At 46.7% G+C, this 23,826-nt stretch overlaps 1 protein-coding gene across 1 annotated transcript in view; it reads left to right on the plus strand.

Moving 5' to 3' along the window:
• LOC132464046 (homeodomain-interacting protein kinase 3-like) overlaps window positions 1-23,826 on the plus strand; it is a 30,565-nt gene that overhangs the window by 780 nt on the left and 5,959 nt on the right. Inside the window, exons 2-17 of the mRNA XM_060060212.1 lie at window positions 2,462-3,459; window positions 4,286-4,477; window positions 4,567-4,748; window positions 10,120-10,243; window positions 11,734-11,853; window positions 14,095-14,181; window positions 14,442-14,626; window positions 14,838-15,012; window positions 16,999-17,119; window positions 17,266-17,357; window positions 17,554-17,705; window positions 18,938-19,099; window positions 19,582-19,968; window positions 21,073-21,234; window positions 21,430-21,701; window positions 23,558-23,685. Of these exons, the coding sequence (XP_059916195.1) occupies window positions 2,464-3,459; window positions 4,286-4,477; window positions 4,567-4,748; window positions 10,120-10,243; window positions 11,734-11,853; window positions 14,095-14,181; window positions 14,442-14,626; window positions 14,838-15,012; window positions 16,999-17,119; window positions 17,266-17,357; window positions 17,554-17,705; window positions 18,938-19,099; window positions 19,582-19,968; window positions 21,073-21,234; window positions 21,430-21,701; window positions 23,558-23,685 (3,537 nt within the window). The 5' untranslated portion in view covers window positions 2,462-2,463. The remainder of the gene's footprint in view (window positions 1-2,461; window positions 3,460-4,285; window positions 4,478-4,566; window positions 4,749-10,119; window positions 10,244-11,733; window positions 11,854-14,094; window positions 14,182-14,441; window positions 14,627-14,837; window positions 15,013-16,998; window positions 17,120-17,265; window positions 17,358-17,553; window positions 17,706-18,937; window positions 19,100-19,581; window positions 19,969-21,072; window positions 21,235-21,429; window positions 21,702-23,557; window positions 23,686-23,826) is intronic.

Here is a 23,826-nt window from a genome sequence, read left to right on the forward strand (position 1 = left end):
TAAGACTTTCTTAACGCACTGTTTTAGAGGCATTTTTGACATGGATTCCTGATGAAGCAGTAAGATGACACACTATAACCAGCTAGGACTGTGTTGGTGGTTGGGATTGATGACACCGTGGCAACAATATGCAGCAGCCGTATGTCAATCCATTTAGCTTTAGTTGTCTGTATTTGGTATACAGTTATTAATTTAATTTCATCGGCTGCTGCGATTGTTTTAATTTGTCTTGCATGAAGGACTCTTTGGTCTTAAATAGAATGCTCTATACCTGTACCTTCTTTTTTATTTAACATAGTTTTGGGTCTTTTTCCAGTTGGTGACAATCAACTCGCCTCTTTCTCTTGTTAGAAATGCAAATTAAAAATTGGTTCACATTATGATTGGTGCCAGATAGGTGGTCAGTGCGCCCCCCCCCCCCCACCCCAGAATTAAAATGTCATCCAACTACTCCGAAACGGAGCGGTTTTGAGCCATGGACTGAATGCGGTGCTTATTACATGTTCAACTTCAGTCACACCCCATTGCGTGTCTGAGCCTGTATAAAGTCGTTTAACGGCACTACAATTCCGAACCTCTTTCATGTGAATGATGCACTGGCAGAGACAGGTGCGCATACTGACCGCGGTCAAGACTACTCGGAATTAGGAATTTTCAACTCAGAGATTACGCATATCTTCCTAAATGCGTTCAAGCTGTAAATGTACAATCGGGTGACAACCTCGATGTCAGCAAATAAGTTATTAGACATAATAATAATAGACAATTAAGGCTCATTGCAGAATACAAAAAAAAAATGCAGCTGCTTTTGGAATTGGTTCCGGTCTGACATGTGGAGAGGAGACGACATTGTTTAGCTAAATTAATCGAGAAATTAGCTGTTAACTTCCACATTCTTATAATCAGAGCTAAACATAAACAATCCAAACACATATGACATTTTAAGACATCATATTATATTTTAGGACCACCTCGAATACCCTTGTAGTGAATACCCTTGACCCAAGCCCCCTTCTGGGGCCTTGGGTCAAGGGGGTCGTCATAAATATTTGGCCTGTTAAGCCCTTTTAAACTGTAATGGTGTTTAAGGGCTATACAAATAAAGTTGAATTGAAAGGGTAAGTTGGTTTTCGCAATGCTTGCAGACATTTCCAGTTGTTCTTAATAAAGTAATTGAGCAAAATGTAGTTTATTTTATAAATCTAATGTTGCCTAAATTCAACCAGTCTTTCAGAATTGTATGAAGCAGTATAACCTAGAAAGCCGAAATTACTTATCATTGCCTTCGGGAAAAGATAATGAGAAGATGCTTTTAGACCAACTAGTTCCCACTGTGAGCTTCATTCTGGAAGGCTGTTTAAACATAGCTTATTAAAACGTAGAGCGCTTTGTACTTCGAGCAGTATTCATGTGATGCTAACCTGGGGATTGGGAATCCGTAAGAAGTGGTAGCATGTGTCAGTACTCTTAAGAAGTGGTTCTCACCATTGAATATGTAGCTGCATTTGAACTCAAATGAATGGGATGTACTTTTGGTGAAGCGGAAGTCGACTGCATTCAGCTTTTCTTATTGTCCATTGGCAATCCCGAACTGTAAATGTAATTTCCCAATGGATTTTTTTTCTGAATTTATGAAATGCAACACCACTGCACTAAACAAGCTACATGTTAAAATAGCTTCTTTTTTTTTTTAAATGAGCTATATATCCTTTCAGAGTCTTCTGCAAGCATGCAAGAACACTCGACACAAACAAACAAACCACAACATAATTTCAAAACTAATAATTGCTCTATCTAGATTGGTTGTGTAAGGCGTACTCTACCGTTATAGCTTTTCACTGGCTTGGCAGTGCAAGCAATGCAATGGGAGTCCCATGCTCTCATTACAATAGGCCACTTCCGAAAAAGGACCACAACGCCCACCTCTGCACTGACTTTATTACAACTTCTATTCGTTTAGCCATTGGAAAAGGTAATTGTACCAGGGTTGCGCCTTAACGCAAAGTACGTAACATTTCCAGATAAAAATCGATAGACCAGTGTTATGTTTTGTTTAGGTGTGTCCTTGCATTATCCAAGTTGTTTCCAGCAATGTTCAAACCAAGCGAAATCCTATGTTTTATTCATATTTTAACGGTCAATCACATTTGTTTGCATGTCAATTGCGTCGTTTAATCCGTTGGGAAAATTTGTAATTCATAAATAGCGTGGAAATATTGACCATCGAGATCCCCTCCTACACCTGCCCTTCAGACAGAGCTCCACCACCATTACAATTGCTCTTGAAATATAGTTAAAACTGTTTTGTAACATTGGGCTGTGTATCTTGTGCAAACGTGGACTTTTGTTCTGTTCCATATCCACAGCTTCATTGAATGAACTAAAGCCTACATTTAGACAAAGTACTAAACTATGCGCCTTTATTCTTTCCTCCCATCTTATTGGTTCTGTCTTTTTTCAGGGATGGCCTCAAAGGTGTTACTCAAGCCATCACACCTGTACCCAGCTCAAACAAGTGCCTTAGGAACCAGCAGCAGTGGTACCAGCAGTCACACGGCAAGTCGATTCCACAGTAGCGTCGACCCGAGCAGAGCCTTTCACCAGCGGCCCCAGACCAAAACCTACGTCATCGGAGTCAACTACGGCATCGCCTACCCCAACAACGTGGAGCCCGACTGCGGCCGGACCGACCCGCTGAGGCCCTTCAGAGCTGAGCAGGCGCTAGAGGAAGACCTCTCCGGGGCACTCGTCCAGGGGACTGCGCGTCAGAGTCGGGGCCCACCAGAGGCGAGGAGCTTTGGGGACGGCGGTGAACGTCCGGCTGAGCTAGAGGGAGGCAGAAGCCCCGACCGTGGCCCACATCCTGGGGCCTGTGTGGGAGCGGAGCAGCAGCAGCGGAAACGCGGCGAGCGTCGGACTCAGGCGAGAGCCGTAGACGTCCCGCGCCCGGGCGCCGACCAGAGATGTGAGTGGAGGACGGGCCAAGGCGGACAGCGACCGCGGGAACACGGTGGCGGAGTGATGCAGATAGTCGAGGACGTCTCTACACTGCCTCCCCCTGCCCCCGCCGTAGCCATGTTGCAAACCAGTAACCCGGGGAGTAACCCGGGGCCCGGCCCGGTCAGAGCGGGGCCGGCCCAGCACAGCGGACCAGGGGCTGCGCCCGTGGCCAGGCCCGCCGTGATCGGCGGCGCGGAGGCCACGCAGGACGGCGGGGCCCGGGGCCTGGAGGTGGCGGCGGGCGCCACCGTCACCAGCATGGGCTCCGTGGACGGGGACTACCAGCTGGTCCAGCACGAGGTCCTGTGCTCGGCCAAGAACAGCTACGAGGTGCTGGAGTTCCTCGGCCGGGGGACGTTCGGGCAGGTGGTGAAGTGCTGGAAGAGGGGCACCAACGACGTGGTGGCCGTGAAGATCCTGAAGAACCACCCGTCCTACGCGCGCCAGGGTCAGATTGAGGTAAAGCACAGAGTCTTATTTCATTAGCACTATCAAGGATTTAAGTCGAGTATAAGGTACGTTTGCAAGCCACGCTAGTGTCCTTCGATGTCTTATCATCTTTCTTATTTTGGTAGTGACTTCCTCTTAATAGTATTTGGACACCAAACCTATGGCAAATAATAGTGTCTTCTTTTACTGGAGTACTTCATATGATCACAGAAGGTGCTTTGTACATTGTGCAAAGTTTCAATTAAATTGCACCATTGCTTTTCAACAGCATGCGATGAAATGCAGTATTCTAGATGAAGAAACGGCAGATGAGAAAAAAACTTGAGTAATACCCTAGCAGCCTGTTTATTATTAGGTGGAGCTTTTTGATATAGAAGGAGGAGCGCATACAGATGGTTTGTGAGGAAAGACGTGTCGAATTATGGCGGTAGAAAAGAAAGGACCCCCAGTTTTGACTATTGACGTGGTAAAGGGCATGTCAAAGCGGTGGAACAAGGGGTGCAACCAAACTTGTTGGGGTGTCACCAAATGGAAAAGTTAGTAGAAAATGTTCTCCTTGAGACCTGCCGGTGCGGGGGCTACACACCATCCCAGACTGAGCAGTTTCTCTGGGTACCGTAATCAGAGCTCAACACGTTATTTATTTTTAACCACACAGCACATACATGGCCTGAACCGAACGGTTTGCAACGTTGGTTCTTGAGGCGTTCAATCCCTTAATCAAACACAATGCTGTTTTCTGGACCAGGCACTAGACCCTTTTCTTTCCGCAGCCGACGCCTCATAGTCTATTAGCTCTGCCGGCTCATCTGTCTCTGTCCCCCCCCCCCCCCAGGTTGGGATCCTGTCCCGTCTGAGTAACGAGAACGCCGACGAGCACAATGTGGTGCGGGCCCTGGAGTGTTTCCAGCACCTCAGCCACACCTGCCTGGTGTTTGAGATGCTGGAACAGAACCTCTACGACTTCCTCAAGCAGAACAAATTCAACCCCCTGCCGCTCAAGATCATCAGGCCCATTCTGCAGCAGGTACGAGCAATGCCGCTCCTCTCTCGCCGGTCTTGATGCCGAGATTAGGAAAGGCTGCCGTTCTTAACCTGCCTGTGTCGTGCGTGCAGGTCGCCACTGCATTGAAGAAGTTGAAGTGTTTGGGTCTGATCCACGCGGACCTGAAGCCTGAGAACATCATGCTGGTGGACCCGACCAGACAGCCCTACCGGGTCAAGGTTATTGACTTTGGATCAGCCAGCCACGTCTCCAAGGCAGTCTGCTCCACCTACCTGCAGTCCCGATACTACAGGTGAGGCGGACTTCCTTTTCCTGTCAGGATGTCATTGTTTTGACGAGAACAATTATTTTTATTTCAGACGTGTAACTGCGTCAACAAGTCTAAATCCGGTTGATCTATTATTTTGGGGAGTGCACGTTAAGTGTTGCATGTATACATTTCCCCGCAGGGCCTGAGTCAGCCCCACCTCACTTTCTTCGGTCTTCCTGTTATGTAATCGTGTACGTGAGAGGAATCTATCCAGAAGCTCTGTGGTTTGCTCTCACTTGTAGAAATCCTGTTCCCCCCCCCCTTTCATTCTTTCTCAGTCTTCTTGCTTTCTTTCCTGCTTCTAATTAGTTTGACTCACATTCAGGCCTGCTCTCTCTTGCTATGTGTCTTCCTTCTTCACCGTTCATGTGGGTATGTGCAACAGGATATGTTATCCATGTGCTTAAAGCCACATCCCTTATGCTATAGGCTGAGGCCTATCTTGCATAATGCACACAACAGAGGTGTTTTTTTGTTCGAAACAACACGTACAGCATTGGGTATGGCCTAACGATGCTAGCTGTGCGTGCCACTCAGACATGGCCTGTATTGAATGACGGACTGACATCAGAGCTGTGCAGAAAATGGCTTTATGGCAAAGAAAGGTTTGCACCACACCACTAGATGTGGGACATTCCACTTCATCAAAAGCTTTTCAGAATGAGTCACTCTGTCTCTCACTTCCAATTTTGGATGATGCACGTACGTGTTTGAGAGGGGGCTGTCTTCGATTCTCTATTTTACTTTGGTGTACATGTTAAGATTTATGTTTGTTTGTTGTGGAACTATCTGCAGTGAAATTGGTACGTCTGAATTTTCTTTAAACAAGTCACAGCAAGACGGGTGTGACGCAAGCTATTGCACTGTTCCTTGGCCCTCAATCATTGTGTAATCAGTTGTAGGTGTCGGAGTTAGACCGACAGGCCTAGCAGCTATGCACCCAGCGACATTTAATGGAAGAGCACAAAATGTTGCAACTCAATCTGCACATGTTGAAAGCCCTTGGGAAAAAGTACTCCCTATTGGTAGTAATGCATCAGACATGCCATCTTCAGGTACGAGATGTATAACTTTGCGCTTATCTCCCCAACTCTGGAGGGTCCATTTGAATGAATGTCGAGCTCTTTCTCTGCTCCTAGTATGCAGACGGAAAGTAAGTGAACCATAGAGCTGATATAACTATTGCATAACAAGAACATGCGCTGCAGCTAACCCCATTCAGTGTTCATATGCTGTGCCATGTGCGTTGTGTACTTATGTTTTCGTGCCTCATCTTTTTAGGTGGCTCTGTGCCAGGTTCAGATCAGAGTTCAATCTGAAACGGGCTTGCCATGGTGCTTGATGTGAATATTTAGGTCATCAAATTATGTTGTTAAGAACCCATGTGTTATTATAAATTCTTATTTGACAATCTGGTTCTTATAAAAAAAAAAAAGGAAAAGGTTAAGTGATGGGAATGTGCACTCACGATGATGACATTATTTTCATCAGGTCATTCAAATGAGCACATTGGCTACCAACGCAAGATAACTCTCTGCTAACTGTGTTTACCCGTTGCCATACTAGTCAAGCGCGACCTTTCGCTCAACTCCACCGTAAACTCCCTCCCGCGTGCCCGGAACACAAAGACACAGTGATACTGGGTTAAAACACGCATCGTACTTTACGCAGCTTCAAGGAAATAAAATACCTAGCTCACCCGTACCACTGCACTTCACATGCTTCATTAAAACTGAACAAAACCCGGTTCCCTTTTCACTACCTCAATCCTCCCATGTCCAGCTTGCACTGAATCTCCTCCATGTAGGAGTTGGTTGATTAGTAACCAGAGCCAGCCCGTGGGAGGTCTCGTATTCTATATTCTCTTCGTACACAGCCCTTATCTAGCTACCATGGATTATGCAATATCAAACGCTCAGACACTCGTATCCAATGCTGTTAGTGTGTGTTTGTATTTGATAAGGGGCCATGTTATTGAATATTGTGAATATATATATATATACTCTTTCACCTTTAGCAGTTCTGTTCTCGGGTCAAAGTCTTATCAAATTGATCACAGACCAAACAAACCTCCGATCCAAGTTGTCATGCCAACCTAGCCACTCAAATGTCTTGATGGTATTAATTTGCTATTCATTAAATTCCATTTTTTTTTTTACAGAAGGAAGTGGCACGACGTTATTGACATGTGTGCTATTGAGAATTGGGTCAAAAGGTGTCTGGCAACGTGGCGCATTGCTGACTTTAGGACGTTGACTTCTGTGGTTGGAAGGCTCTGGCGGTAGCCATTCATTGTTGGTCATGCTCTTATGCCATTGTTGCCATGGTAGCCATGACACAGCAGGCTTTGGTGAGGTGACTGTTATGTTGTGTGGAGGCTGCTGACGTACATCCACCTCCCACAGTGAAAACTGAGCACTGGGCTATGTGAATAATTCAGCACAGCACACCAGGTGAATGGAAAGCTGGCTGTCGACTTAGCACGCATTTGGGCTTCATGGTGTTTTAAGCGTCCTTTTTAAGAAAAGATAGGATCTTTATTTTGTTAATGGTCCTCTCTTTGGTTACAGCTACTCATTATGGTCTATTTACAAAGAAGATAACTAGACAAGGAATGCTGGAAGCTTTACATAAGGTGGCCCTGAACTCGTTCTTGGTAGGCAGATGCTAATCAGGCGCAGAGAGACTAAATGAAGCAGTTGTTATCGGCCTGTAGCTCTGTGTGGTGTTGCCTGCATGTCCCAGCAGCCTTTCTCATCTCTTGGGGTCTTCTCTAATGTCATCAGTGAGGGCTTGTCCACAAGGACAGGATTAACCTACTTCTTGGGGGCTCGCCTGCATCATCCAGAGTTTAGTCCCACTTTCAGAATGTCACGGTCACTGAGCTCCATGCTAAAATGGATCATCGATTATCGTTATCTTGTGTCTGCGATCTCTTGTGACCCCGTATCCATATCAGGGCATAACGCATAACACAACGTTGTTACTGAAAAAGTATAGCAAAGTAGCTGTGCGTCGTAACCATGGGAATAACACCCCCCCTCTCCCCCCCCTCTCCTTCCTTGAACTCTCAGGCCAAAACACAATTACTAATGCTACATATAGTGTTCGAATGCCAGCTTAAACTTGAGGGTTTTCTTACCATATCAGCAAAATGACAGATGGGGATGATTTGGCCCTGCAGTACCTGGTTGCTGCACTCTAGTGTCCATAATTCACCATCACTTCTAGAACAGGTCGGGCCACAAAACCTTTAAGTATGCAGTGTTCTTCTGGAAAGGTGCGGTTGTTGCAGCATTTTGGCTCTTGTTGCGCTACTCACTGTTCATGCAAACACTCTCTGAACCTAGCTGTTGTTTACCAATCAACATGTTGGGGGTGACGAAACAACTATTGGATTCGGTTCTTTGACATGATTTGAATTTCTTTTCCAAGGTGACGTATTATGTTTTCACAACAAGTAAACATAGTTTATGAGTCCCAAAAAACATGTTTTTGAAGCTGTTTGCTGGAAATAGCTTAAGGTAAAACAATCTTGCCTCGCGCTATTCTCCTCTGTTTCAGTCCCTTCAGATTGTTCTGTTTCTGGTGTCTGTAGCTTTAATGGTCAATGAGCTGTGAGAGTGAACCCCAGCATGGAGGAGAAGTGATTGTTGCTGACTCCCGGAGCTCTGTCTGTATAATAATAATAATAATAATAATAATAATAATAATGTATTATAGGTATCTATAATATCACGGCCAAAAGCTATGTGCGCCTCCGGATGATATTATGAATCATAAAGACTGTCTGACGTCTCTGGTACTTCCACCACAATAAACGACTCATAGTGGGGGTTTTCTCGGCCATGGGTGGGAAGACTGGGGGGGGGGGGGGGGGGGGGAAGGAACCTTGGCCTTGACTCTCTGAAATCCCTTTCTCCTCCATGTCGCAGTTCAATCTGGACTTCAGAGAGTCAAGGCCAAAGTTCCTTTCCTTTTTCCTTTTCCTTTTCCTCCGGGTGGGAAGCTGCCAGGCAGTCACATGGCAAACTGACAAACTAGACATGTTTTTGTATTGAATCTCCCTTCTTCTGAAATGTGCGAACATCTCCTCCCGCCCAGCGCTCGTCCGCTGGTCCACAAAATCGCATTTATGCCCCAAATGGAGGGAGATGGGGAAGTGGAAGGTAATATTCGAATGTGCCTGCTTCCTACTTAGGAGTCTGTGCCGAAACTGACTAGCTCGTTTGGTAACTGTAGGCGGGGTACTTTCCGAAATGCATATCTCAGTCAAAAAATCATGAACGGAAATATTTCAAACTTTGTATGCGTGTGGAAGCGCCAAAGACCCAAAACAACACCCCGAATCCAAGGAAAAGTGTGGTTTTCATAATATGTCCCCATTTAATATTAAGAAAGCAATAAAATAAATTATTTGTAAAGTTAACCGATGGTGTTGGGTATTTCAATATTTTGGTATATAAAAGGTGTCACCATAGCTTTAGGCTGTTCCACACTGCTTTCATGCTTTACTTTGGACCAAGGCAGAAATTAGGAATTTCTGCTGTTTTAATTTATCTGGTTCTGTGCTACAATGAAAACATTGAAATCCAAGTTCCACGAAAAGCTGCAGAAGTAAAATACTGAGTAGTGACTGTCTTCTTGTGGAGAGGTCTTTCCCTCGGTTATCCTCTTCAAAAACTTAACCCAAACGTTCTGCTTGGTTATGAGCAACAGGAAATTATAAACGGTTACTTCCTCCTCTAAATTTATGGACTACTATTTGTTTTGTGCTTTGATGTATAAATAATGGGTTTGACATTTGCAATTGACTTGCACAAGATGTGCTACGATGATGAATGATGACCTAGTTTCCCTCTGTCTAATGGAGTATCAGGTTGTTGCTTAGTAACTGTCATTTCTCTAATGGTTGGATTAGAACACTGAATATTATTTGCAGCACTGTTGCCTAACCTCCGTGCTTTTGTGCAGGTGTAGTCCACGGTTAAAACAAGCTCAAACATTAAAGGTCTAATAAGGAATGGGTTCCTTAAAAAAAATAAGTTACTAAAATGTTGTCATCCTAAACAACAATACTACTAAATTCAGCACAATTCAATGTGAAATGTTCTTCGCTGACCCGGTTTTTGCCACTCTGTGATGATTGCAGAGAGAACTGAAACCTATTCTGTCAAGTCGAGCTTTGACTGCTTGGCCTTCTTAGTTAAACCCATTCAATTAATCTCCACAGACCGTTCTTCTAGACACCGGATGGGCTGTCCCGCAGTTCTGAACGATTTAAACCGTTCAACTTCATACTTGCCCTCCAAATTAATATGTTTTTTTTCTGCATTTCCCTTCCTCCTCGTAGAGCTCCGGAGATAATCCTGGGACTTCCGTTCTCCGAGGCCATAGACATGTGGTCCTTGGGCTGTGTGATGGCTGAGCTCTTTCTGGGTTGGCCTCTCTACCCTGGAGCCCTGGAGTACGACCAGGTAACACAGCCTCACAGGCGAGTCTTTCCTCGCTCTCTCTAGCCCCCGTTGCATTCGGTCATCATTGAGTGAAAGAAAGACGGTGAGTCAGTGATAGTGTTGGGCGACTTTCCGCATTGAGCAGAAAGTGCGGGTCGCAGAAAACGATGGCCATATCAGGTGCTTATTTCTATTAACACTTGTTAGCATTTCTCTAAATGCCACCGATCCTGGTTCTTGCCAACTCTCAGCTGCTGTCATTTGAGGCTAGAGAATCATCTGATGTCAGAAGGTGTAGAAAAGGCAGCTGGTGCCATCACAGTGCGTGTGAGCTATTAACAGAAGAAATAACAAAATGTGTGTCTGTGAAGGACTAAAATCAGACTGCAGATATTCTGGGTTGAATAAGGTTACAGCTAGAAAACCTGCTTTATTCTCAGAAAAAGAGAATAAAGGCCAATATGGTGAGCCAAGAACACGCACTTCTAAATTATAATTCCACCCAGTGTCTACATTGTTCTGTGAACACATGAGATGTATATGCACAATGTATTATATTAACATGAGTAAATGACCACACAATTAATGTGTGTAGTGTAACCGCTAGTTTATGTTTATATTGTGCGATACTAACAAGTTGGCATATCCCCTTATGAGTCTCCCAGTTTGATACAACATATAAGGTAGCAGTTCAGCAGGGCCTTTGCTAAGAACTCCATTTGTGGGGTACATTTTCTTTTGCTTGCCGATGATTCCAACGGTATAAAAGATGACTCAAAGTTAAGAGCCTGCGGAAGTGTTACTCTTTTGGTTCCGAAAGGAGAGGAATGTCACCCCTACATATAAACAATCCCTTTGTTCCTCCGTGATGCCGAAGAAAAAATTGCAAGTGGGACTTCTGCCGATTTCCTTATACCAAGTAATTGGTCATGTTACAGGTCCCATTCTGCCCCACGAGTACGAAGGAATAGTTTTGATGGGTTTCTTTTATCCGTAATGACGGAATCCACCACACCCTGGGCCCCGCTGGCCTGGCCCTGCTGCTCGCCCCATCAGGGGGGTCATTTAGAGTGTCTTCTTGACAAAGGCGTAAAGGTTAAAGTGTCGGGGACCTGGGACGACGTGACGCTAGACCTCGCTCTGCCTCACGCCAGCGCGCGGGCCGCGCTATCCCGCGTGCTCCTGCAGCTCGCTGCACGCCACCAGGGCAGTAATGTCTTCCCCAGGGAGCCGAGTTACCCCCCGGGGTTTTCTCTCTAGTAATTGGTTGTTACAGAAAGACTCGAGCAAAATAATAAAGGATTCTTTGCATGTTGCTAGATTTTAATACATTGGGTCACATCTAATTGATTACACGTGCCGTCACTTCTCTAACTTGATTCTCATAAGTTTCCGTGCAGCATGTCTTCTTTAGTTGAACCCTCTCCTGACCCTGACATAGAGCTCGGTCTTTGTTCCCTGGTTTCCCTTTCTCACTTCTCGTCTCTCTGGCTCTGTGTGTCTACGACCAGGTCCGGTACATCTCCCAGACCCAGGGGGTGCCTGGAGAGCATCTGCTCAACAAGGGAACCAAGACATCTCGATTTTTCCGGAAAGAATCGGACTCTCCCTACGCCACCTGGCGACTGAAGGTATCCATTCTTTATTTCCAATTAATTCATGCTGGTGAACACACACACACACGCACACGCACGCACACACACACACACACACGTGTTGTTTTCGTCAGGCAAGACGAAAACGAAAATGACGTCGTCAGACCCCTTTTTTCCATGACGAAAATGAGACTAACTGTACGTCCACACCAGGAGCGGCTTTGGTCGCTCACAAAGTTTCGCTGCGAATTTTTCTGTTCGCTTTGGTCGCTCAAGTCGCACAATTCAATTATGCAGACGCATTTAAGGAGCCGTATGCGTTTAGTAGGCCCTACAGACAGCCATATCAAATAGTGAACTCTCCCATACACCTTGGCCATATTGCCGAGACGGTTTTGCTTGTTCGATAAAGTGCTTCGACAACAAGTAGGACAGTGATTCCCTCCAATATAAAAAAAAAATCCTAAAATGTAGGCTAATTACAACCGAGAACAAAAAACCCTGCGTGCTGTAGTAGTTGAAATATGTTTCACTGATCTGGATCTGCAAATCATGATCTGCACTCATTCGTCGCATTCAAAACAAATAGACATTAGCGCACATGGCTAATTTGCATACGTGCACAGGACTGGTTGGCTCCGCAAGGCAAATAATGGAACATATCTATCTATCTAGGTCTTTCTGTCTATCTATCTATCAACGCGTGTCTAGTTTTAATGTGATGTATTGTGTGTATGTCCAGTCAGACTTGTTCTGTGTGGTCTTGTAGGCTACTGTCCTGTGTGGGCCGAACCACCTAAATGGATTCCCGACGATTTGTGTCGTTTGGTATTAATAAAGACTTGACTAGGCTATCTATCTAGACTATTTAATTAACAATTATTCACCTCAGGCTCCGTGAATAGTGGGGATTAGAGGGATAAAAGACAAGAGATATATCCCTTGTCATTTATCCCTCGTCTTGTCGATTAGTTTGTTTATGTGACGATTTCAAAAACTTTTTTGGTTTTGTTTAAAGCATGCTACACGCGATTGGTTGGTTAGATTGGTGGCATGTAGAGCAAATTAAAATGAGTCCCGCTTAAATACGAACGTTCTAGATGTAGCCTATAAATACTCCCGCTTATCATCACTTGATATCCAAACCACTATGGCGTTTCGATCTCTGAACTGAAAAAGGGTGGGTTCGTACAACACCGGGTGCCCAGTTACAGCCGCGATTAATACTTCAGCCGACATTTTGTTCAGTGAGTGAATAAAGGTAGGTAGGAACCAAAGTGCCTGCCGATGTTCCCTGGGATCCACGCAAGCGAAGAGCGTCTACATTCCGATTGGCTGTCAGTGTTTGGCCGCTGAAGCGAATAATAGTCATTTGCATAAAGTTAAAAAGTTTTCAACTTCTTTTTGACGCTCTGGTCGCTCAACTTTGGCCGCTGGTAGCGTTGGTCGCTTTGGTCGCTTTGGTCGCTCTTGCCCATAGAAAGTGAATGACTTCCGGCGATTTGGTCGCTCAATTCGCTTCTGGTGTGGACGGACAGTAAGACGAACGTCACCAAAGCCATATAAAGACTAAAATGTGACGAAAAATGTAGACATTTTCGTCAGACGAGAACTAGACGAGACTAAACTAGACGAGACTAAGTGGACGAACAAAGTTTCAAAACATGCTTTTTTCCCGTCAACTATAATATGCGTGCAATGTCAATCAAGAGCTCAGACATCAGAAATGGAGCCAGCTGCTTGTCCTAACAGTCACGCCCCCATCACACACTAAAAGCCTCGCTCGCGCGCAGCTGCGCCTGCACGCACACGGCACACGGAGTTTTCGTCGGACTAAAACTAGACGAAAACCTTTTGAGTTTTCGTCAGACTAAAACTAGACTAAAACTTTCAAAGATAGAAATGACTAAAATGGGACTAAAACTAAGAAGCATTTCGTCAAAAAGACTAAGACTAAAACTAAATCTAAAATGCCTGCCACACACACACACACACACACACACACACACACACACACACACACACACACACACACACACACACACACACACACACACACACACACACACACACACACACACACACACACACACACACACACACACACACACACACACGATTTTCACACTTGCATGCATGCCACCATTTGCATTTCAATGCAGATATCCTGGGCCATCATGATCATGAACGTCGCCTTGTAGCAGCTGTGGTTTAACGGTTGGATTACATTCATCACTATTTATTTATTCATGACTAAATTGCCCTTTCTGCGTTCAGACCACAGATGAGCATGAGAAAGAGACGGGTTTGAAGTCCAAGGAGGCCAGGAAGTACATCTTCAGCTGCATTGACGATATTGCCCACGTGAGTACTGCTCTGCCTTCAGAAACCTCATCGTAGACAAATGGCTCTTTCTCTGTTGGCACAGTGAGCTGCTAAAACTCTGCCTGCCTGGCTGATTGAATTAGATTAATAAATATCCCTAACTCTGTCGGACAAGCTTCGGTTGGCGCATAACCGCATCAGGATCGACCTCAAATAACAACCGAATAAACCAATAACGCAAGGAAGGTTCCCGCTTTCGATGCATCTTTTTTTTTTCAAAGTCAAATTGTGTGTGCCAGGTGAACTTGGTGATGAGCCCTGACCCCAGCGACATGCACGTGGAGAAGGCGGACCGCCGGGAGTTTGTGTCTCTGCTGAAGACGATGCTGCTGGTCGACGCCGAGGGCAGGACGGTTCCCTCGGACGCGCTCAGCCACCCCTTCCTCGCCATGACCCACATGCTGGACTACCCCCACAGTAACCAGTAAGCCCGTCTCACTCGCTCGCTTTATTACCGAGGCGGTGCCGCAAGAGTGGAACACGAACATCTTCGTCGTTCACCCCTTTGTCCGCGTCTCAATCTCGCCTCTGCGGTGATCAAAGTTGTTGTCGACCCGTGAATTCTTCTAAAGCAAGTGAAGAAAGTGTTTGTGTCAGGCCGCGACCAACCAAAGGTCTCTCTCGTCCCCCTCCAGCGTGCAGTCGTGTTTCCACATCATGGACATGTGCCACAGTCGCCCCGGCAACACTGTTTTCGACGCGCTCAACCACAACACAGATCCGTTCTCCAGAACAGCCCTGGCAGCCCCCAACTCCAACCTCACCACCGGCCTCCCCCTGGCCTACAAGAAGATGCCAGTGCACCCTCAGGTACGCTATCCAAACTGTGTGTATTGATTGTTCTACGCAGGTCGGCAGTAGCTCGGGAGGTAGGGCGGGTCGGCTGGTAACCTCAAGGTTGCTGGTTCGATCCCCGGCTCCTCCTAGCTGAGTGTTCGAGGTGTCCCTGAGCAAGGCGCCTCACCCTGACTGCTCCCGACGAGCTGGCTGTCACCTTTGCGTGGCTGACTCCGCCGTCGGTGTGTGAATGGGTGATTGTGAGGCAAGATTGTAAAGCGCTTTGGGTGGCCACTGGTTACAGAAAAAAACGATATAAATGCAGTCCATTTACCATGTATGCATTTAAGTTAAGGCAGTGTAAAGTTCAAGAAATGGACTCAATTAAATTGTGGAGGACTGACTTTTTACAGCGGACGTTAAATCCCTACGCTTCAGGGGACAGTAGGGCTGTCAACGAATATTCGAAGTTCGAATATTTGTTCGAAATGTATCCAAAAACGCGAATTCGAACGTGAAAATTAATATTCGAATGTGAAAAAACACTCCCGCGGTACAAGCGCCTCTATCTGCTTTGTGAATGAGCCTCTTGTCTGTTCGCGATGTCCCTCATAATATTCGAATGTGAAAAAACACTGTATTTTATCCCCTCGGGGTTTCCGTACTTGGATATAGGTATTCCAGCTCTCACGCTGTGACTGGGTGACTTCTGATATGTACTAAGTAAACGAGACTATTTTCCCTTCCACGCTTGTGTCATTCTTGTCATATAAATATCTAAGTGCCAACGCTCGGTTACACAAGCGCCTATCTGCTTTGTGAGTGAGCCTCTGTCTGTTCGCGATGTCCCTCGTTTTAAAGTAAGGAAATGCCCAGCAGGAAGCCGCCGCCCTATATATAGGATATATATATATATCCCACTAATTTGAACCATGGTTTTGTCGCATTATTGACATATTGACGGCAACTGCGTAAAATAGGCAACCAGATATTCGAATAGTTCGAATTCGTGATTTTTTTCCGAAACGAACATTCAAATGTCATTTTTTAGCAATTTTGACAGCCCTAGGGGACAGGCAGGCTTATATATATGTAGAGGCATCCCATTCCTCATGGTGGACCAAACACAACTGCATATTATTTCAAGGTTTCACCGAACATATAAATATCCACTATGTCGTATGATCTTCTCACCGGTTCTGACACACTTCCCCTTCTTGCCTTTGGTGCCACCTGGAGGTGAGGAAATGCAATAATTGATGATAGCGGCCCGTTATCTGGTGACCAATACCGACGTGACGATATCATGGTCATCTCATCAGCTCTATGATTTACCCTTTTTGATTCCTCCTTTTGTCTCCCGTGTTTGTCTCTCTTCTGCAGTATCTTTGTGCGACCTCCCGGTCTTAATCCTCTCAGTACCAGTGTTGTTTTTGGCAGGCATTTTAGATTTAGTTTTAGTCTTAGTCTTTTTGACGAAATGCTTCTTAGTTTTAGTCCCATTTTAGTCATTTCTATCTTTGAAAGTTTTAGTCTAGTTTTAGTCTGACGAAAACTCAAAAGGTTTTAGTCTAGTTTTAGTCCGACGAAAACTCGTCGGACTGTCGCACTCGTCGCACACGGCACACTCGTGTGTGCCGTGTGCGTGCAGGCGCAGCTGCGCGCGAGCGAGGCTTTTAGTGTGTGATGGGGGCGTGACTGTTAGGACAAGCAGCTGGCTCCATTTCTCCATTTCTTTTCCGCATATTATAGTTGGCGGGAAAAAAGCATGTTTTGAAACTTTGTTCGTCCACTCACTAACAATTTAGTCTCGTCTAGTTCTCGTCTGACGAAAATGTCTACATTTTTCGTCACATTTTAGTCTTTATATGGCTTTGGTGACGTTCGTCTTAGTCTAATTTTCGTCATGGAAAAAAGGGGTCTGACGACGTCATTTTCGTTTTCGTCTTGCCTGACGAAAACAACACTGCTCAGTACTCCAATCTCATCATTCCGTACCGTTCTGTCGTTCCGATTCAGGTGATGAACCAGCCGGCTCCGCCCGTCTTGCACCCGGGAATACCCCTGCCAACCGGGAACCAGTTCGGATGCAGCGACTCCTTCCCCCCGGCTCTCATCCTCTGCCCTCCCAGCATGCAAGGTCCGTCCCCCACTCCGGCAGAGCGTGGGCGGTGCCGTGGCTCACCAACGACACCGCTCTTCATCCATGCATTTAAATCAAGTCACCCCGTCCTGTGAACCCTTTCACCCATACCGGCCAGGATTTAATTTCTCTCCCTCCCTTAGGTAATCTTAATCAGCCTGGATACTCGGTTTCCATGGTGAATCAAGCCCCTCCCATTCAACCTCTACCAATGCGACCGGGGATAATGACGCAGGTAACACACGGTGCAGTTTTTACTTTGTTTAACTATTGGGCTGGTTTACATTTTGATGACGTGACATTTTACACAAAGATGCAGTTAGCCCGACGTTAGTCGATGCTTAATTGATGGACGACAAGACTGCTAATGTGAAGTGAATCCTAAGAAGGCAGCCCAGCATGACTCCACCTTCTCCTCCCTGCCCTGGTAGCCGGCCTGGTCCACTAGAGGCCAGCAGCTCCTGGTCCCGGCGGCCTGGCAGCAGATGACCCCCGTGGGGCCTCCGCCCTCGCACCCGCCGCCTCCCCCCTCCTCCCTAACCAACGAGTGCGGGCTGCCTCAGCAGCGGATCGGCGACTGGGGGTGAGTCTCTCCAAGCGCCTCTGGCACTGACTCACGGAGGAAGTCTTCCTGCCCAGAATGTCAACAAGGGTGTTTAAAATATCCTCCAACTGACCGCGGGACCGTTTAGTCACCGGGGTTAATGCCGCGGTGCCAAGCTGCTGGTTTGGGCGTGGTTAACATTATGGTCTGGATTCTGGAGTTCATTCGGTGCCTTTTTGAATGCACTTGAATTTGCTTTAAAATAAATTGTATAGATGAAATATCAAAAAAATACGAAGCATTTTTTTCTGTTGCTACATGGTTTATCAATGTTCCCCATGATAAAAATACAAATGTGCTTGTATTGTCGCCGTTCATTGGTTGAATTTTATTGACTGTGACTTAAGACTTTTGTTCTTCCATATTTGTGGGGGTTAAAATGGTTAGATGGTTAGGCCCTGTCCACACTAACCCGGGTTAATCTACAAACGCATAAATATTTATCCGTTTAGCCCTTCCGTCCACACTAAAACGGCAAATTCCGTCACTGAAAACAATGCTTTTCAAAAAACGATCGCTGAGGTGGATAAATGTGAAAACGCTGGGTTCGCATTGAAGTGTGGTCAGGGTAGACGGAGGTTTTCAGAAACGATGACATTTGGTTGCCATGACACTGCCATGACGCTGCCACAAGCTTGTGCTGGAGACCGAGACGCTGATCAAAAAATGGCAGGTGAAATGGAAATGATGATTTCTCTATACAATGTACTTTTGTATTTCCAGTTACAACTCGATATATTGAACATATTCGTTAGTCCAACGCCGAAGGCGAGCACTGTACTTGCTGTGCTTAAGGGTTGGGGGAAAAAAAGCAAAGACGCCAGTTCAAACCGTATTTGGTGTGGCGTTTAAAAAAAAAAAAAAAACGCGCCTTTGTACTTTTGGTTTGAGACATATTTTTGCTTGTGAGTGAAGATTAGCCAGCTGATCAACTGCAGCTATCAGCTCATTGCGCGCCTGTAATCTAAACAGAGAGGTGTGGCGGGAGAGGCGTAACCATGACAACAATCAAAATAATTTCAGTGTGGAACGTGAATGCAAACCATTCCGAAAACGATAGTGTGGACGGAGATCGTTTTCATTGCGACTGTGCGTTTTTATATTTAGCCCGGTTAGTGTGGACAGGGTCTTAAGATATATGCAAGCTGTTGGCCTTTTTTTTTTTCTTTTCTTTTTTTCTGTCCTTTTTACTCATGCTCTGCCTTTTACAGGAATGTTCATCCCCACGGCAACCATTACAACACTGTGATGCAGCAGCATCTCCTGGCCAATCAGCTGCCAGCTCTGTCTGCTGCCCAGCCAATGAACATTGGTGTGGCTCATGTTGTGTGGCCCCAGACAGCCAATAAAAGAAACAGGCACAGTTACAACAGGTAAAAGAAGCATATTGTTTGCGTCTTGTTAAAGTGTACGTATCTTTCCATCGAGGAAAAAAGCCCAAAATAAGGTATGATCCATCCATTGTGATCCTAGATTTATTAGAGTAGTCGAGAAGTGGCTTTCAATTTCCTGAGCCTATCCTCTTATTGCCAGTTAAGTAATTGCTCCATTTGGCTCAGTGGTTTGGTTTTAGGATATAACACAGGCATGGGGAGTTGACTTTAATGCACTGCATTAAAATCTTTTCGAGAAAATCAATACATTTTGATTCATCACAAACGCCAAAATCCTCTGTGGAAATAGTTAATGTACTTGGATCTCGTTCTTCGGCCAGCTCTCTAGTCTACCTCTTCTCCTTGAATGGCTGAACTGTGTATATCTTTTGGGCGAATACAGTTGGATGTTTCTGTTGTTTTTTCCAAGTCCCAACAATTTGATTTGTTGCAACAACAAAATCTCCTTTTTTGATTTAAAGGAATGCACCCCAACCCAACAACATGTACCAGATATCCATGTGTCGGACGCCCAAGATGGCCGACTTGGTCAGACACGCGGTGGCCAAAAGGGATCCGCCCCAGAGGACAGGGCCTCCGCGGCAAAGCAGGCAAGAGGAAGTACTGAACGCTGAGGAGGAGGAGGAGTACGAAGAGGAGGGAGAGGACGACTACGAAGACTCGGTCAAAAAAGTGACATGCTTCAAAGAGGTGACGATGGATTCCAGCCGGCGGCCGGACGTGGCCAATCAACCGCCACGCGAGGTGGCCGTCTTATTGGGCGAGACGCCGAGCCCCGCCTCCAGCGTGATCAGCATCCACAGTGAGCCAACCGACGACGAGGACGACCGGCAGTGTCTTCTGAGAGAGTGAGCACCGCCAAAGAACGACTTATCAGCGCATTTCCTCTGTAGGGTGTGGTTCGGTTCGCCTCAGTCCGGTAGTCAGGGGGCGGTATAGCCCAGCTCAGTTCCGAGGTTGTTGTTGTTTTTTATGGTAGGCCGGATGTCGATCGCCGCGGTAGCTACGTAAACATCGTGACATAATAGCAGCGCGACACAGTCTAGCCTGCTCAATAAAAACAATGGACAAGAGGAACGCGACGCATTAAACCAAGAGCTACCATGGAAGTCGTCCAGCAACAGTTTCGGAATGTCTACACCTCCTTGTTCGCCCAAGCTTCACTTCACAGTGTTGCTTTGCACGTTTGTGGAACAATGCCTTCCCCTCCCAAAAATATTTTTTTGGGTTGTGAGGGAAACTTATTTAATTGAATTAGCTTACAATATGTCTCCAATTACCTTTGCTGTAGTAGGCTACATGCCCGCGCAAAAGGAGGGGGGGGGAGCTCGACTGCCCTTCGCAGGTCTTCCGGAAGGTAACCAATCACATCGGAGTGGGGTTGGCAGGAGGGGGGCGGAGAAGGACGAAACCGAGCGTTGACAGAGAAGGCTGAAAGCGCCCAGATGAGAGGAAGAGTTTCCCGAAAATCGACATTGTTTTTTGTGCTGTGATTCTTGTCAGGTTGCGCTATAGGAGTCATTAATAAGAAATTAAGACCAGAAAAGTAGTATAATAGGGTCTCTTTAAGCATTCGGCTTCTTTCAGCGCCTCTAAGAAGAGTCGATGAACGACCATGATGTCATTATGCTTGTGACGCCTATTCGGTGAACGATTGAGATTGGACTGACTTCTTCCCCCAGATATCGACAACGGCGTCTCATGCAGAATATTATTGACTCAGTTTGTCTGTACTTACGGGCCATACTTGACAAGTATTTAGTCCTTTCACTCATCAGGCAAATGGTAGCCATGTTAAAATAGACCTGCAGTGGATAGGGAGACCGTCATTGAGGAGCAAATAGTTGGTAGACATTGAGGTCAGATAAAGTTTTGTTTGTTTCTTCCTTGCTGTCTGAACGGTTGTTGGCCTTGCCTCTGTCTGACACGCTGCTGGTTTCTGTGGTTTCCAGATGTAAAGAGGCGTGTGCGTGTGAGGCATGCAGGAACACCAGTGTGTCCATGGAGAGAGTTTGTTCCTTCAGTAGCCCCGACAGCAGCCTCAGTACAGACTCCTCCGTCTCCAACTCCCCCCAGTCCAGCCCCTCCATCTCGCCCTGCAAGAGGCCCAACAGGTTGTGTGTGTGCGTGTGTGTGTGTGTGCACGTGTGTGCTCATAGAAATTTAGGCTACTTTAAATGTTCATGTTGTAATATTTTAGCATCGTGTTTGTTTCATTGAATGTGATTTATTTTGACCAGATTCCTTTGGTCTGCGTCTATAGTTCTATAGATCTAACTAGTCCTGTTTGATTGCTTCTGCCTGTCCAGCGTCTCCGAGGACGACGGGCACGGCAGCGGCTGTGAGACGGTGGAGGGCTCCCCCACCTCGCCCCCCGGCAACGTCCCCTACTGCTACCTCGGCAACGGTAACCGCAACAACCGCCCACCTCTGGCCGCCGCCGCCGCCGTGGCGGCGGCGGGGCTGGGCGCCGCCGTGGTCGCCCAGGGGCGCAGCGGCCCCAGGACCATGGTGGTCCCACCGATGAGAGTGCAGAACAACAACTACAGCGCGGCGACCGAGGGCCGCAGCCACAGGACGGGTCGGTCCACTCTCCTTCTGGCTCACTCGTGTACTCGTAGTAGGACGTTTAACCCTGTGGGAAAAAAAGGATTACATGGCAATTCTCGTAACAGCTGTGTATGGCGTTATCCCACGTTTTGAATTGTTGATCTTTTTGTGGCTGTTCTTAGCCTAGCGGAGCGTAGTGATTGCTTTATTTCCCCCCCCCCCCGAGGCTCATGTGGTCTGTTGCCTGTGCTTTGGCTCTGTCTGCTTTGCAGGTCTCGTGGGCCCGTTGGGGGCTTACCGCCCCCTGGTGGCCCATAAAGGCTTTAACAGGTGATGGTAAAACCACCGGAGAAACTGGCTGTGCTCCAGTGGCTCGGAGATGCATCCTCACCGGGCAATGTGACCGTTGTCAGTGTAGCACTTCACATGGTCTGTCCTCTTCTATAGAGAGATTTTAAGATGTACTGTAGAGGGGAAATGGTTACGGAGAGAACTAAATAAGCACCAATTAACAATCAAGGCAAGGCTTCTCTTGTCGGTTGCCCGTGTCCGACCCGTCACCGTGACGCCTGGTTAATTATTAACTGTAAGAGACCTCAAATAGGATATGTTTGAACAGAAATCCTTTGTTTATTCATCATATCCATGTTTGCTGTCAGGCCAATAGACAGCGACAGCGTGAAGCCCTCCGCCCCACCGTGTCACAAGCCTGTCGACGCCCGATTGTTGTCGGATTAGGAAAAGCAGGATGCATCTCCCTTACTGTTGGATCAAAGCCACTGCCTGTGTTTCTGTGTTTCTTGGGGCTCCCACCAAACGGAGCCAGTTGCCTGAAGGCACGGATCTCAGTCTAGTTGAAAGCTTGCTGGGAGAACTGGCTGCAGCTCATAGTCTGAGGGACAACCTCCCGTTTGGTGCTTTGTTTTTGCTGGTTTTTTTCTGCTGTGTGACAATTTTCTCTTCTTTGGCACTAGCTCTTCTGTGATATACTTTCCAGGTGGATGTACCTGTGGTCGAATTGGAATGAGTCTTGAGTGCGATTGAATGATAGTTTATTTGATTGGAACTCAAATGTTAATGCGTAGCAAGTCCTTGCCTGTAACTCTGTCAGTGCTTGAGGGAATTTATACTTTACTGCATGGACTTACTAGGATGTTAAGCACTCCGTCGTTTCTTGACGGATATTAGAGATCTATTTTAAAATTTGTATTTTATCTAGCAAATATTAGTTGTTGCAAGTAAATAACTTAAAATAAATGATCGATAAAAAATTGACTCCCAAATTTGGCAGTAGAGCAAACTAGCGTAGGCAACGGGTGCAGGAACACCATAAAAACAGACAGCGCTTACTGTTTAACAGGAGAGCCTTATGTTAGTAGCTGCGCTGGGTCCTGGACCCGTGGAAATCTACCCCCTCCTGCCAGCAGATGCTGTTTAGGCCGCCTAGTCCCTGCCAGGCCTGGCTACAGACCAGAGACCAGGGGGACGTCAGACCGCTGATAATTAGTATCAGCATAGATGGTCTCCATTTCTCTCTCGTGTGTGTGTGTGTGTGTGTGTGTGTGTGTGTGTGTGTGTGTGTGTGTGTGTGTGTGTGTGTGTGTGTGTGTGTGTGTGTGTGTGTGTGTGTGTGTGTGTGTGTGTGTGTGTGTGTGTGTGTGTGTGTTCATTCTCTACACTTCCCCACCCCTCTTTCCCCCATGCATGTCTCCTCAGGTTGGTTGTTGCATTGAGTTTCTGCCAGCAGCTCTCTGCGCTGCTTGTTACTCACCCTCTGTGTCTCTCTCTCTCTCTCTGTCTCTATGTCTCTGTGTCTCTGTCTCTCTCCCCTCTCTGTCTCTGTCTCTCTCTCTCTCTCCCCCCTGTCTCTCTCCCTCTCCCCCCCAGCCTCCGAGTCCTGGTCCCGCTCCAGAGGACGCTGCGGCCTCTCCGGTCCGGCCCTGCTGCCCTCCGCCCCCCTGCTGCCCCGGGGCCAGAGGGGGTCCGCCCTGCAGCAGCCCCTGGGCTTCACACAGGTAAACCCCCGCTTCTCTGTCTAATGCCGGTTGACCCTCCCTAGAACTGGGGTGGGGTTAGAGCATCACACTAGTGAGGAACTGTTTTAACTAGGGCTGTAACGATACGCGTATCGACACAGGAATCGCGTCACTCAGAGC

Source organism: Gadus macrocephalus, chromosome 9, assembly GCF_031168955.1.
Source record: "Gadus macrocephalus chromosome 9, ASM3116895v1".
Lineage (NCBI taxonomy): Eukaryota > Metazoa > Chordata > Actinopteri > Gadiformes > Gadidae > Gadus > Gadus macrocephalus.